The 15,455-nt window shown below is 45.5% G+C and overlaps 1 protein-coding gene across 1 annotated transcript in view; it reads right to left on the bottom strand.

Annotated features, from left to right (window-relative positions):
• TUBGCP5 (tubulin gamma complex component 5) overlaps positions 1–15,455 on the bottom strand; it is a 96,577-nt gene that overhangs the window by 39,607 nt on the left and 41,515 nt on the right. Inside the window, exons 14-15 of the mRNA XM_077296894.1 lie at positions 3,678–3,876; positions 3,352–3,540 (exon numbers count right to left, since the gene is read on the bottom strand). Of these exons, the coding sequence (XP_077153009.1) occupies positions 3,352–3,540; positions 3,678–3,876 (388 nt within the window). The remainder of the gene's footprint in view (positions 1–3,351; positions 3,541–3,677; positions 3,877–15,455) is intronic.

Below are 15,455 nucleotides of genomic sequence, written 5' to 3' on the forward strand. Positions count from 1 at the left end.
CAATTGTCCGACATGACCCTGGTATGGTGGCCCTGAATGATGGGAAGGAAGTGTTTCACAGCTCTTTCTACGGCCCATAATTCCCTTAAATTTGACGCCTGTTGTGACTCTAGATGGGACCAAGATCCCTGAACTGAGAGAGTCCCTAAATGAGCTCCCCATCCTGTACCGCTTGCGTCTGTGGTGATGACCTGCTCTATCGGAGTTACCCACTGGACCCCAGATGTTAAATGATTTCTTATGGTCCACCATTTTAGGGAATCTGTTACTCCCAATGAAAGACACAGCTTGCCCTCTAAACGCCCTTTTAACAGTTTTTGCGCCGACAGGACCTCCCACTGCAATAATCTTAGATGGAACTGAGCCCATCTTACTCCGGGTATACAGGACGTCAGAGAGCCCAGCAAGGACATTGCTTTTCTCAAAGTCATTACAGGGTGTTGAATTGCTGTTTCCACAAGATTTTGAATTTTGACCAGCTTGTTTTCTGGTAGGAGACAAAGCTGACGCCTGGAGTCCAGAACCAGGCCTAGAAAGGACTGAACCGGCTCCGGCGTTAACCTTGATTTGGCAAGATTTATTTTCCACCCTAGCAATTCTAGTGTCGTCATAACCTCTTCTATTTGTGACAGGCAGTGCGCCGCTGAGTTCCCTATTATCAGGAAGTCGTCCAGATATGGAACTATTACTACGTCCCGCGAGCGGAGGAAGGACATGACCTCTGACATCAGCTTGGTAAAAATTCTTGGCGCTATTGACAGGCCGAATGGGAGGGCAGCGTACTGATAGTGCCTGAGACAACCTTGGACATAAACCGCTACCCTTAGGAATTTTTGAAAATCTTGATGAATTGGGACGTGATAATAGGCGTCCTTTAAATCGATAGCTGCCATGAAGCACTGTGGAAACAAGAGTTTTATCGCTGTATTTACAGACTCCATTTTGAAGGAACAGTTTACTACCGATTGGTTGAGGTTTCTTAGATTGACAATAGTTCTTAGTGACCCGTCTGGTTTTTTTATCAAAAAAAGAGGGGAATAAAAACCTTTTCCCTGTTCCTCCCGCGGGACTTCTACCAGAACACGTTTTGAAACCAGCTCTAGTACCTCTGTTTCCAAGGCTAGCTGCTCTTCCGGGGTTTTTCTTTGGGGTGTTGAAATAAAAGTCTGTCGCGGTGGATAAACAAAATCTATTTTTAGGCCGTTCTTCAGCACAAGGGTTCCCATCAGGACAGGAAACCCAACTGAAGCGAGGGAGAGGTACCGCCCTTTTATTTCAGTAGGTTTCCTGTCCTGACTGGGCGGATCCCTCTCTCAGGTGTGCTGTCATGGGAGACGGGAAAAATTTGATGAGTTTTCTATTAAAGCACATTCAGGTCATTCTATTGAAAATCTACCTAGTGACACCATTCATAGTGATATGGATAATGAGGCAGAACTAAACGACACAAAATATTCTTTTCAATCGGAATCAGATTCTTCTAATTCAAAGGTGGGAATGGAGGGGTTTGACTGAGGATTTTATTGATACATCGGTTTCCTCTGATTTGGTCGAAAATTATTCTCTTAATGATATTGATTCTGAAGAAATCGCCTCTTCATGTTCGTACTCAGAGGGATCTATTGACTCCGAGAAATCTAAATATTCAGGGAAGCTCTCAAAGCATTCAAACTACAGTAATTCTAAACAGGAACAATTTTGTAATGATACTAGTGATTATTCCTCTTTATTCACAAAAAAATGACAATCTATCTGCTTCATCAAGCTCTCCCTCTAAAATTTTTATGATAAATATATGTAAAGCCCTATTAACATCAATTGACACTATAGGAACCAAATACTTGAATGTGGGAAATATAGGTGGTTTTCTGGAAACTGGTTTGTTGAAGCCCAACTTTCCTCAGCCAAATGAAATCAAAGCTACCGAGATCTTCATTAAGAAGCTTTTCAAAGAAATATTGTTACGCTTACCTAAAACCACTGTTTTTAATAGGTTTGATGCTTCGATTTTGCTCCCACAAACACTTAAAAATCTGAATAATAATTCAAGGAATCTTGATACTCCATTGCTTCACAACTTCCAAGACTTACCTGCATATTCAACCTCTCTAAAACAAATTCAAAAAGACATTTCGTCTTTTAAAATATGTCTTGCCAGCTATGAAGACATAAAGAGGAAGAACAATCTTAAGGTTAGGGGTATCCCGGAGTCAATCCACTCCTCCCAATTGGAAAAATATTTAACAAAAATGATTTCCCATCTTCTTCCAAAAGTAAGAGACATGGTAGAAAAAGCTTTTAGAATCCGCAAACCGAACTTTCTCCCATCAAACGTAACAAGAGACGTGATCGTGTCATTTCGTTACACCTGGGTAAGAAATTACTTGCGCTAACGAAAGACTCAAAAAACAACCAGCCCCTTACAATGATATCATTTTATTCAAGGACCTGTCAAAGACTACAATACAGAAAGGAAGATCTTTCCACCAAGTTACACGGGAACTCCTTCGTGCCAAAATAATATATCATTGGACCCAAACTTCAAATCTACAAATTAAATATGCAGCCAAGACCTTTATTATCTCTCCCCCAGAAGAAGGTGTTGATTTTTTGAGACAAATTGGTATAAAAACTTCTACTCCTTCTCTTGACTCTCCATCTCTAACCTCAGTTTCTACTTGACTGCTTATATTTGTCATTTTTTTGTCGCTACTTTCAATTTGATCAATTATCCTGGCTTATTTTTCTACAACTCTCTCAAAAACTTCTTTCTTCCTTGGATTGCAATTTATTATTAAGCCTGTAATCATGGATAACTAATACAGCCTGTCTATTAAGAGTATGGACTCAGTATACTCCACTTGCAATGGCTACAGAATGAACCAAACTTTCCCTCGAAACAGTCTTGGGTTACTTTAGGGTTCTCCGGACACGACAAGTTTGCATACATTATTTTCTTGCCTTTCTTTTTTGTATTAGATATTATATTTTAGGTAATAACTATACATGTAACATTATGCTTGATTTACAGAGGTTGGAATTTGAGCAACAGTTAACTGTGATGTGTTTATATTATGAATAGTATGCTACTTGTCTCTTCTCCCTATTTTTGTAGGGTTTGTTTATTTTAATTTTCCTTCCCTCCTCCTTTTTTCCTTCTCTTCCCCAGTTACACTCCCTCTTTCCTTTCCCTTTACACCAATTTTCAAATTCTTACCTACCCCCTCTTTCCTCCCTCAAAATTTAAAATTTCAATAAAGATAGCTGAAGAAGAAAGGGAATGAGTGGCAAGCTGTATCCGGCTTATCATACACGTTGACAATTGCAATTAATCGGAGTTTGGCCACTTACTTATAATCTTCCTTCAGAGTTTGCATGAGGTTCCCACAGCACTCCAGATACTGTTTGTCAATGTGGGGGTAAAGGCATGATCGAAGGGTCAGTTCAAACGACTGACAAGTAACAGATTCTGAGGATCTATCCACACTGATATCTTCACAAGTAAATGTGTCAAGGAAATCACTCTGCTCCAAATATAACCTTTAAGGAAAACATTAAAATTATGTTAAATAATTTACATAATTCATGCATTTAAATGTTTCTTAAATTTCTTCATCAGCTAGGCTTTATTATTTAAACACATATGGGGGCTCGAACATGAATATTTTAGCTCTTACCTTGCAAAGTTGATGGCCAGCAATGGATCATGCACATCATTCAGCTCCAGGTGCTTGGCCACTATTGACTGCATCTTTATTAAGCTCTGCTTGTTCACCTGCTGTTCTGTAATGCTGTCAGGTCCCAATTCTTTTCCATGCTGTAGTCGGGACTGCACAGACTCTAGGAAGAGGGTGTACAAACTTTTCCTATCGGCATCTATTTCATGAGAAAAGAGGAAATTGTCAAGATTCTTTAGAAATATTAATAAACACAATCTGAATGCACTGTTTAATAATCCATAAATAAAAGGGGTTTTAGTAAAGATAAAACACTGTTGGCTATGTATGTGGATAACATTAAAGTATTTAATGAGATTGTCAGCAAAGAATGACTGTTCAAACCAAGTACAGACGATCGGTGCATCATGGGAAGGGTGGCGGGGTAAATAATTATTTAAATACACCTTCCCACTATCTCCACCCTTCTCTGGCTCTATGAAGCAAGAGCTGTGAATCAAAGAAGAGATGGGTGGAGATGGAGGGAAAACAAGCAGATGGGAAGGTATATATAAATGATTGGCCCAGCCGTTAAGCACCGAGCGACGGGACTTGGTTTGAACAGTCATTCTATTTCATAACAGCGGAAGAAACAGGCAAGTTTTACCACCTATAAAAATGTGGAGGTCTGTAATTTTTATCGTAGGTACACTTCAACTGTGAAACAGAATCTAAACTAAAAACCAGAAAATAAAATTGTGATTTTTACATAATTAATTTGTATTTTATTGCATGAAATAAGTATTTGATACAGTAGAAAAACAGAACCTAATATTTGGTAGAGAAAACTTTGTTTACAATTACAGAGGTCAGACGATTCCTGTCGTTCTTGACCAAGTTTTCACACACTGCAGCAGGAATATTGGCCCACTCCTCCATACAGATCTTCTCCAGATATTTCAGGTCACTGGGCAACACTGAGTTTCAGCTCCCTCCAAAGATTTTCTATTGGGTTTAGGTCTGGAGACTGGCTAGACCACTGCAGGACCTTGAAATGCTTGTTATGGAGCCACTCCTTAGCTGCCCTGGCTGTGTTTGGGGTCATTGTCATGCTGGAAGACCCAGCCAAGACCAATCTTCAATGCTCTTATAGTTGTTGGCCAAAATCTCGCAATACATGACCCATCCATCCATCCTGCCCCTTAGCAGAAAAGCACCCCCCAAAGTATGATGTTTCCACCACCAAGCTTCATGGTTGGGACGGTGTTCTTTAGGTTGTACTCAACCTTCTTCCTCCAAACACGGCGAGTGAAATTGATAACAAAAAATTCTATTTTGGTCTCATCTGAGCACATGACCTTCTGCCATGCATCTTCTGGATCATCCAGATGGTAATTGGCGAACTTCAAATGGTCCTGGACATGTGCTGGTGTGAGCAGGGGGACCTTGGGTGGCCTGCAGGATTTTAATCCATGATAGTAACACACTAAGCTAACGGTAATGTTTGAGATTGTGGTCCCATCAATCTTCAGGTCATTGACCAGGTCCTCACATGTAGTTCTGGGCTGATTCTTGACTTTTCTCAGAATCATCCATACCCCACGAGGCGAGATTTTACTTGGAGCCCCAGACAAAAAAAGATTGACAGTCATCTTGGGTCTCTTCCATTTTCTAATAATTGCAGCAACAGTTGTTGCCTTTTCACCAAGCTGCTTGCCTATTGTCTTGTAGCCCATCCCAGCCTTGTGCATATGTACAATTTTGTCCCTGGTGTCCTTAGACAGCTCTTTGTTCTTGGCCATGGTGGACAGATTGGAGTGCGATTGAGTGTGTGGACAGGTATCTTTTATAGAGGTAACGCGTTCAAACAGGTGCAAATAATACAGGTAATGAGTGAAGAGTAAAAGGGCTTCTTAAAGAAAAACTAACAGGTATGCGAGAGCAAATATTTTTGCTGGTTGGTAGGTGATCAAATACATATTTCATGCAATTTAATTATTTAAAAATCATACAATGATTTTCTGGTTTTCATTTTCAGATTCTGTCTCTCACAGTTGAAGTGTACCTATGATAAAAATGGCATACCTCTCCATTTTTTGTAGGTGGGAAAACTTGCAAAATCGTCAGTGTATCAAATACTTATTTCCCCCACTGTAGTATAGAGGTAAAATGGTGCAGACACCTTACCATCAGAGCCAAGAAGGAGGATCATATATCATATCTGCCATTCAAACTAGGTTTTGTTAAATGTATTCGCAGATTCATCTGCTGATAATGCTCTATATCTCATTTTATATGACCCAATTCTATCAGCCTCTAGCATACCGTATATACTCGAGTATAAGCCGAGATTTTCAGCCCATTTTTTTGGGCTGAAAGTCTCCCCCTCGGCTTATACTCGAGTCATACCCGGGGGTCGGCAGGGGAGGGGGGGGCGGGGGCTATCTAATTATACTCACCTACTGCTGGTGCGGTCCCTGCTTCTTCCAGCGCTGCATATTCTTCCTGTACTGAGCGGTCACATGGTCCCTCTCATTACAGTAATGAATATGCGGCTCCACCTCCCATAGAGGTGGAGCCGCATATTCATTTCGGTAATGAGCGGTAACTGTGACCGCTCAATACAGGAAGAAGATGCAGCGCTGGAAGAAGCAGGGACTGCACAGTGCCAGCAGTAGGTGAGTATACAGCGCTGCGCAGCGCGATATTTACCGCTCCTCCTTACGGTGCGGCTTCATCATCAGCGTCCTCTGGCTTTGATGCTCAGGTCAGAGGGCGCGGTGACGTAGTCAGTGCGCGCCCTCTGCTGAACGTCAGTGCTGAAGACGGAGCCGCACGAGGAGCAGGTAAATATTGAAAGTGCCGGGGGTCCTGAGCGAAGAGAAGTGAGTATGTGATTTTTATTTTTTTTTTATTGCAGCAAAAGCATATGGGGCAGTGACTGTACGGAGCATCTGTATGGGGCCATAACGATTGTGCAGCACTAAGGGGCAGTGACTGTACGGAGCATCTGTATGGGGCCATAACGATTGTGCAGCACTAAGGGGCAGTGACTGTACGGAGCATCTGTATGGGGCCATAACGCTTGTGCAGCATTATATGGGGCAAGTGACTGTATGGAGCATCTTATGGGGCCATAACGCTTGTGCAGCATTATATGGGGCAAGTGACTGTACGGAGCATCTTATGGGGCCATAACGCTTGTGCAGCATTATATGGGGCAAGTGTCTGTGTGGAGCATCTTATAGGGCCATAACGTTTGTGCAGCACTATATAGGGCAAATATCTCTATGGAGCATCTTATGGGGCCCTTATAACCCTTTATGCAGGATTATATGGGGCATATTTTAATATGGAGCATCTAATGGGGCCCATCAAACTTTATGGAGCATTATATGGTGCTCCTGATTCAATATGGATATTCAAAAACACTTAACCTACTGATGTCTCAATTAATTTTACTTTTATTGGTATCTATTTTTACTTTTGAAATTTACCAGTAGCTGCTGCATTTTCCACCCTAGGCTTATACTCGAGTCATTAAGTTTTCCCAGTTTTTTTGTGGCAAAATTAGGGGGGTCGGCTTATACTTGGGTCGGCTTATACTCGAGTATATACGGTATATGGCATTTTTTTCCAGTGCCTAGGAATCAGTCAGTGATCAGCTGTAACGAGAGGTCCTTTCTTAGCAGAGGAGATGGAATCTGGCAACAAAGATTAACCGAGCAACCTGAAGGGTTATTGTGGTCTCCGATATACAGGATTTTATCCCAAACTTATTTTGGCCTGGGACCACTCCACCGTACATGGGTCATGGTACACTCCTCTTTGCAATCTCTCTGACAATGGTCTTCTGGAAGAACGGAGTGAAGTGGAGATGGGCATCTGTACCAACTAGTGAGTCATTTATCATTTTTGTCCAATTCCAAGAAAAAAACAAAAAAACAAAAGCTTTTGCCCAACTGTCGTCAACTACTCAATCACCGATTTCCCTCTACCAGGAGCTAATCATAGTGGCAGGAAAACGTCTGCATTTTTTGTCTGAAAAGTGGGTGTCATGATTCGCTCCAGGGTTTAATCCTGTCTGTCCTTTTTCCGGGCGGATCATGTCTAGGGTTAACTTTGCTCTGCCTCATTCTGGGTTCAGGTTTGCTATTTAGCTCCTATGCATCCTGCTGCCGGTGTCAGCTATAGTTCTGTCTTTGGCGTGTGAACCTGACTCTGGTAGCCCTTGATTTGTCCTGCTGTGATCCCTGACTTTCCCTGTGTCTGTTGACTCCCTCTGTCTGCCCTTTTCCCAGCATTTCCCTGTTTGTCGGTTTGATTCTCTGGTTTCTGACTTGGCTTGTATTCGGACTTGATTCTCCCTTCTGACTTGGTCTTATCCGCTCCTGACCGCTGCTGAACCTCCTGCTTGTTCATGACCACGCGTACTGCTGATCCTTTTAATACTTCTGTTTTTTGACTCAGCTTGTCTGACCACTCTCTCTCCACTTGGTGGCGCCAGTGCTGCTGCTCTGTGGTGCTTCTCTGTGTACGCAGTCTCACTTCCCTCTCAAGCTCCCTCTGGTGGATGTTGCGCTATACTGCACCGTAGCAGCATGACAGTGGGAATATCAAAAGGTCTGATCAATAAATTAAATTTTATTCTAAATACATTAATGAAAATCAAATAATAAAAAAAAGGGATACAATGTGTAATCAGAGTTAAACAGGACTTATTTCTAAAGAGCTTTGCATTCATGCATAAGCAGATCAGTCTCAAGTGTCCACAGTCAGTAAATACCGGGTGATTCACTAAGAACATTACCTGGAAAAACTTGCTGTAACTTCCAAGAGATGATCTACCGTACTGAAATTTGGACTGTACATACTATGGTTCATGACAAGTGAGAGTACAATGAACCTCAGTGAAGAGAAACATCCTCGTGCTGAGTGGTCAACATCACTACGAGTTAGACTTATGGCACGCCTATCTTAACATCGCTAGTTTGTGTGGTGCTTGCATTTCACTTACTTCATTTGTTAAAGAAGCACTCCCATCAAAGTTTTTATCCTCTTAATAAACTGCTCAAAATAATAAAGGGAACACTAAAATCCCACATCCTAGATATCACTGAATGAAATAATCCAGTTGTAAATCTTTATTCATTTCATAGTGGATGTGTTGAGAACAATAAATCCCCAAAGTTTATCAACATAAATCACAACCAATATACCACGGAGGTCTGGATTTGCAATGATCCTCAAAATCAAAAGTTACAGGCTGATCCAACTTCAGTAGAAATGCCTCAAGTCAAGGAAATTATGCTCAGTAGTGTGTGTGGCCTCCACGTGCCTGTATGACCTCACTACAATGCCTGAGCATGCTCCTGATGAGGCGGCAGATGGTCTCCTGAGGGATCTCCTTCCAGACCTGGACTAAAGCATCCGCCAACTCCTGGACAGTCTGTGGTGCAATGTGACGTTGGTGGATGGTGCGAGACATGATGTCCCAGATGTGTTCAATCGGATTCAGGTCTGGGGAACAGGCGGGCCAGTCCATAGCTTCAATGCCTTCTTCTTGCAGGAACTGCTGACACACTCCAGCCACATGAGGTTTGGCTTTGTCCAGCATTACGAGGAACCCAGGGCCAACCGCACCAGCATATTGTCTCACAAGGAGTCTGCGGATCTCATCTCAGTACCTAATGGCATTCAGGCTACCTCTGGCGAGCACATGGAGGGCTGCGCAGCCCTCCATAGAAATGCCACCTAACACTATTACTGACCCACTGCCAAACCGGTCATGCTGAAGGATGTTGCAGGCAGCTGATCGCTCTCCACGGCATCTCCAGACTCTGTCACCTCTGTCACATGTGCTCAGTGTGAACCTTTCATCTGTGAAGAGCACAGGGCGCCAGTGGCGAATTTCCCAATCCTGGTGTAATGTGGCAAATGCCAAGCATACTGCACAGTGTTGGGCTGTGAGCAGAACCCCCATCCGTGGACGTCGGGCATTCAGACCATCCTCATGGAGTCGGTTTCTAACAGTTTGTGCAGACATGCACATTTGTGGCCTGCTGGAGGTCATTTTGCAGTGCTCCTCGTGTTCCTTCTTGCACAAAGGCTGAGGTAGCGGTCCTGCTGCTGGGTTGTTGCCCTCCTACAGCCCCCTCCACATCTCCTGGTGTACTGGCCTGTCTTCTGGTAGCGCCTACAGCCTCTGGATACTACGCTGACACAGCAAACCTTCTTGCCACAACTCACATTGATGTTCCATCCTGGATGAGCTGCTGAGCCACTTGTGTGGGTTGTAGAGTCCGTCTCATGCTACGAGTGTGAAAGCACAACCAACATTGAAAAGTGACCAAAACATCAGCCAGAAAGCATTGGTACTGAGAAGTGGTCTGTGGTTCCCAACTGCAGAACCATTCCTTTATTGAGTGTGTCTTGATAATTGCCAATAATTTCCATCTGTTGTCTAGTCCATTTGCACAACAGCATGTGAAATTGATTGTCAAACAGTGTTGCTTCCTAAGTGGACAGTTTGATTTCACAGAAGTTTGGTAAACTTGTTAGTTATATTCTGTTGTTTAAGTGTTCCCTTTATTTTTTGAGCAGTTTATATTGCAGTCATCAGAATACATAGTGCTGTGTACTTACAACTGCTCAATTCAACCCAGCTAATTCTTCTCTTTTCTCTGCTCTATGTAGAAACGGGAAGTCTCTTGTCATTGCTCTTCAACTCCTTACCCAGCTGCTCCCTTCTCCCCCTACCAGGGACTTTTGCAGTGACTTATGACTCATACAGGGAAAATTGACTTCCGGTTTCTACATAGAGCTTAGAAGGATTCAGCAACTCCGTTTATAAATTACGTGAGGTCATAGACTCAATGGAAAAAAGAATTAGTTGGGTAGAAGCGCAAAATGAGCAATAGTAAGTACACAGTGTTATATAATATGATTGAATACAAAAAAAAAAACATGGAGTAAAGAATCCATGGTATGTTAGAAAAACACGTACAGTTGTGCTCACAAGTTTACATACCCCGGCAGAATTTTTGCTTTCTTGGCCTTTTTTCATTATGATTTAAAAAGAGAAAACACAGTAGTTTGACCTAAAATGGCTTCATCCAACCACTAACCACGAGTGGGAAAAAAGTTTTGGTGTTATCATTCATATTCTCTGAAGGCGGCCAAGAAATAGGGATTTTTGTGTACTCACCGTAAAATCCTTTTCTCCGAGACACTCATTGAGGGACATAGGACCGTGGGTGTATGCTGCTGCCACTAGGAGGCTGACACTAAGTAAATACAAAAAAGGTTAGCTCTTCCTCTGCAGTATACACCACCCACTGGCTCCGGATAGAACCAGTTCAGTCACCAAGCAGCAGGAGATTAACAAAAAATTAACCGGAGGTACAACATGTCAAAACTATAACACTCATCATAGACAACAGGCCAAAAGGGTGGGTGCTGTGTCCCTCAATGCGTGGCTCGGAGAAAGGATTTTACGGTGAGTACACAAAAATCCCTATTTCTCCTTCGCCACATTGGGGGTCACAGCACCATGGGAGGTCGCAGAGCAGTCCCTGGGTGGGAAGTAACATCATAACAGAGTAAACTCACGGCACCTGCTATCTAAAGATGTGCTGCCTACAAGATAAGTCTACCCAGGCTCGAGTCTGCAGATGCCTGAGCATGGACATCATAATGCTTTGAGAAAGTGTGCAGGCTAGACCAGGTCGCCGCTTTGCAAACCTACTCCGCAGATGCTTGATGCCGAATGGCCCACGAAGCGCCTACCGTCGGAGTGGAGTGTGCCTTGATCCCCGCTGTAATCGGCTTGCCTCTGACGCGGTAAGCTTCTAGAAAAGTCGACCGAATCCATCTGGCTATTGTTTACTTAGAAGCGGTAAATCCCTTCCGGTGTCCCGCCGGGAGCACGAACAGGGCATCCGTCTGGCGAAAAGTTGCCGTCCTAGATATGTACTTCCCAAGAGCCCTCACAAAATCTAAGGAATAAAGAGCATTTTCCACTCGGTGAACCGGAGCTGGACAAATCAATGGAAGCACGATATTCTTGTTAAGGTGAAAAGAAGACACCACCTTAGGAAGGAAGGACGGAGACGGTCTGAGGACCACCTTGTCACGGTGAAAAACCAGAAAGGGAGCTTGACAGGAAAGAGCAGCTAACTCAGAGACCCTTCTGATCAAAGTAATTGCTACAAGGAAGGCAGCCTTCCATGAAAGGAGAGATAGGGAGATGTCCTGCAACAGCTCGAAGGGATACTCTTGTAGGACACCCAGGACCAAATTAAGGTCCCAGATGTCTAGAGGCGCTCTATAGGAAAGTACCATGTGGGAGACTCCCTGGAAGAACGTTTTCACCTGGGGTTTGGAAGCGATCTTACGCTGGAACAGGACGGACAAGGCAGAGACCTGCCCTTTGAGGGAATGCGGCGCTAGACCCAAGTCCAGACCGGACAGAAGAAATTCCAAAATGGTGGGAATGTTGAAATTGAGCGAAGGACGACCTCTGCTTCTGTACCAGTCAAAGATTTTGCAGATCCATTGATAGATACGCACCGACACCGGCCTTCGAGCATTGACCATGGTGGAAACTACTTTGCGGGAAAAACCAGCTCGAGTCAGAACCCAGAATTCAATGGCCAAGCCGTCAAACACAGGGCCCTTGAGTTCTGGTGGTAAATCAGACCCTGAGAAAGCAGATCTGGCCGATCTGGGAGTTGCCAACCATGCTTGGCGTGGCCAGTCCGGGGAAGTGAGAATCACCGGTACCCGGTAACCCCTCTGCCTTGATCTTCCTGATGACCTTTGGAATCAAGGGTAAGGGGGAAAACAGATATGGAACAGGGAAGCGACTCCAGGGGAGGACCAGCGCGCCCACCCCGATGGCTCTCGGGTCCTGGGATCGGGCCACAAACTCAGGTACCTTGGCATTGAACCAAGAAGCTATCAGGTCTACTTCCAGAGTCCCCCAGCGAAGGCAGATCAGCTGGAAAATTTCCTGATGGAGAGACCACTCTCCCAAAGCCAGGCCCTGACGGTTGAGGAAATCCGCAGCCCAATTTTCCACTCCTGAAATGTGAACGGCCGATATGACAGAGTGGTTCCTTTCAGCCCAGCGAAGGATGTGTTCCACCTCGTGCATTGCGGCTTTGCTGCGAGTGCCCCTTTGATGATTGAGGCAGGCCACAGCTGTGGCATTGTCCGACTGGATACAGATGGGTCGGCCTGCTAGGAGACGATGGAACTGACGTAGGGACAGCCAAATCGCTCGGATCTCCAGGACATTGATGGGAAGACGAGATTCTCACGGGGACCAACTCCCCTGGGCAGTGTGATGATGAAAAACAGCTCCCCAGCCGAGGAGACTGGCGTCGGTTGTGACAAGTAACCAATGGACCGGGAGAAAGGACTTTCCTTGAAGGGAGGGAGGACCGGAGAGTCCATCACTGGAGTGCCTGATTGACCTGAGGGGTCAGTCGACATGGATGATTGAGGGAAAAAGGACTCTTGTCCCATGCATCCAAGAATGCGTGTTGCAGGGGCCAAAGATGAAATTGGGCGAACAGGATTGCTTCCATTGCGGCTACCATCCTCCCGAGAATCCTCATGCCTAAACAGATGGAACAAGGAGAAGAATGACAGAGCACCCAGACTCCCTGTTGAAGGGCTAGGACCTTGTCCCAACGGAGAATAACCAACCCTCGGGAAGTGTCCATGATCATTCCCAGGAAGGCAATCTGCTGAGCTGGAACGGGAGAGGACTTGTTCAGGTTGATTAACCAGCCAAGCCGAGAAAGAGTATCCAAAGAAATGCGGACGCACTCCTCACAGGCTTGGAAAGATGGCCCTTTGATCAGTAGGTCATCTAGATAAGGTAGAACGACTAAGCCCCGAGAGTGTAGAATGGCCATGGCAGCCGCCATTACCTTTGTGAATACCCTGGGGGTGGTGGCGAGGCCAAAGGGCAAGGCCGTGAACTGAAAATGTTCTCCGCGAACCGCAAAGCAAAGAAATCTTTGGTGAGGGGGGAAAAAAATTGGGATGTGAAAATAGGCATCCCCCCGAATGTCGATCGAGGCTAGGAGCTCCCTTGTTCCATCGAGGATATGACGTAACGGAGGGACTCTATCCTGAAATTCCGGACTCTAACAAATCTGTTTAGAAGCTTTAAATCCAGGATGGGTCTGACTGAACCGTCCTTCTTTGGTACCGTGAACAGGTCTGAATAGAACCCTTGGAACCTTTCGTTCTCTGGGACCGGGGTAATGACCCCGTCCCGTGGCTTGGTAAAAGGCCCGAGCACCCACCTCCGGGGGGGGGGGAGTTTGTATGTTTTGGAGGAAAAAATGAATCGGGTTGGAGTAGGGGAAGAAAATTCTATTTTGTACCCAAAGGACATCAGATCTCTGACCCACTCGTCGTGAACGACTGCGAGCCACACATGACAAAAGAAGAGTAGGCGGCCGCCTGCTCTGATGGTGTCGTCCGGGCAAGGTTGCAAGACATTTAGTCGAGGTCAAAGGGCCTGGATCCCCTAGATCTGGACCTCTTGGGGCGGCCCTTCCACAAGTGGTTGAGTTTGCGTGAGGACTCTTGTCCCTGTGAGTGGGGCGCCCCGAACCGGGGGAATTAGCCATCGAGGACCACCCGTAATTGATGCGAAAAAAACGAAAACGAGTCTGCAGCTGATGGCGGATAGGACACCTAACTCTCTCCTGGAGGAGGAATTTACTCCTCTTCCCGCCTGTAGCATCCGGAATCAGTTGGTCCAGTTTTTCTTCAAATAAACGACTGCTGAGACAGGGAAGATATGTTAAGGACTTTTTAGATGCAGAGTCCGCTCGCCAGTTTCTCACTGCCCTTCCAATAGCTACTGCGTTGGAAGCTGTAAGCGCAGAGCAATTTGCCGCATCCAAGGAATCATTTACTAAATCAGGGGTCCCCAACCCATAGCTCGCGAGCCACATGTGGCTTGCCTGCCCCTGACATGTGGCTCGCCGACGATCACAGAAAAAAAGTCCCTAGGGAGCCGCCACGCTGCCTGTAATACCCACCCAGGGCGGGCGTCAGCACCCGGGCAAGTGCCGGGGCCCTGAGCAGGCAGGGGGCCCCCTCGCCGTCGGGGACACTGGCGTGCTATGGTGCCGGCCCCCGTGAGTGGCCCCCCCGCCTGCTCCGGCACTTGCGATACTTCTCCCGGTTCCAGCGCTGTAGCGTCTTCCATCCTCTGACTGTGACGTTCAGGTCAGAGGGCGCGATGACGTCACCAGTGTGCGCCCTCTGCCTGAGCAGTCGAAGCACAGAGCAGGAAGACGCCGACGGTGAGGAGTCCAGAGCAGAGCAGCGTCAAGTAACGAGAGGTGAGGATTTCATTTTTTTTATATATATATATATTTGGAGCAATATATGGGGCCAGTGATATAGGGAGCACCCTATGGGGCCAGTAATATAGGGAGCATCCTATGGGGCCAGTAATATAGGGAGCATCCTATGGGGCCAGTGATATAGGGAGCATCCTATGGGGCCAGTAATACAGTAATATAGGGAGCATCTTATGGGGCCAGTGATACAGGGAGCATCCTATGGGGCCAGTGATAAAGGGAGCATCTTATGGGGCCAGTGATAAAGGGAGTATCCTATGGGGCCAGTGATATAGGGAGCATCCTATGGGGCCAGTGAAATAGGGAGCATCCTATGGGGCCAGTGAAATAGGGAGCATCCTATGGGGCCAGTGATACAGGGAGCATCCTATGGGGCCAGTGATACAGGGAGCATCCTATGGGG

The sequence above is a fragment of the Ranitomeya variabilis genome, chromosome 3 (genome assembly GCF_051348905.1).
Source record: "Ranitomeya variabilis isolate aRanVar5 chromosome 3, aRanVar5.hap1, whole genome shotgun sequence".
Lineage (NCBI taxonomy): Eukaryota > Metazoa > Chordata > Amphibia > Anura > Dendrobatidae > Ranitomeya > Ranitomeya variabilis.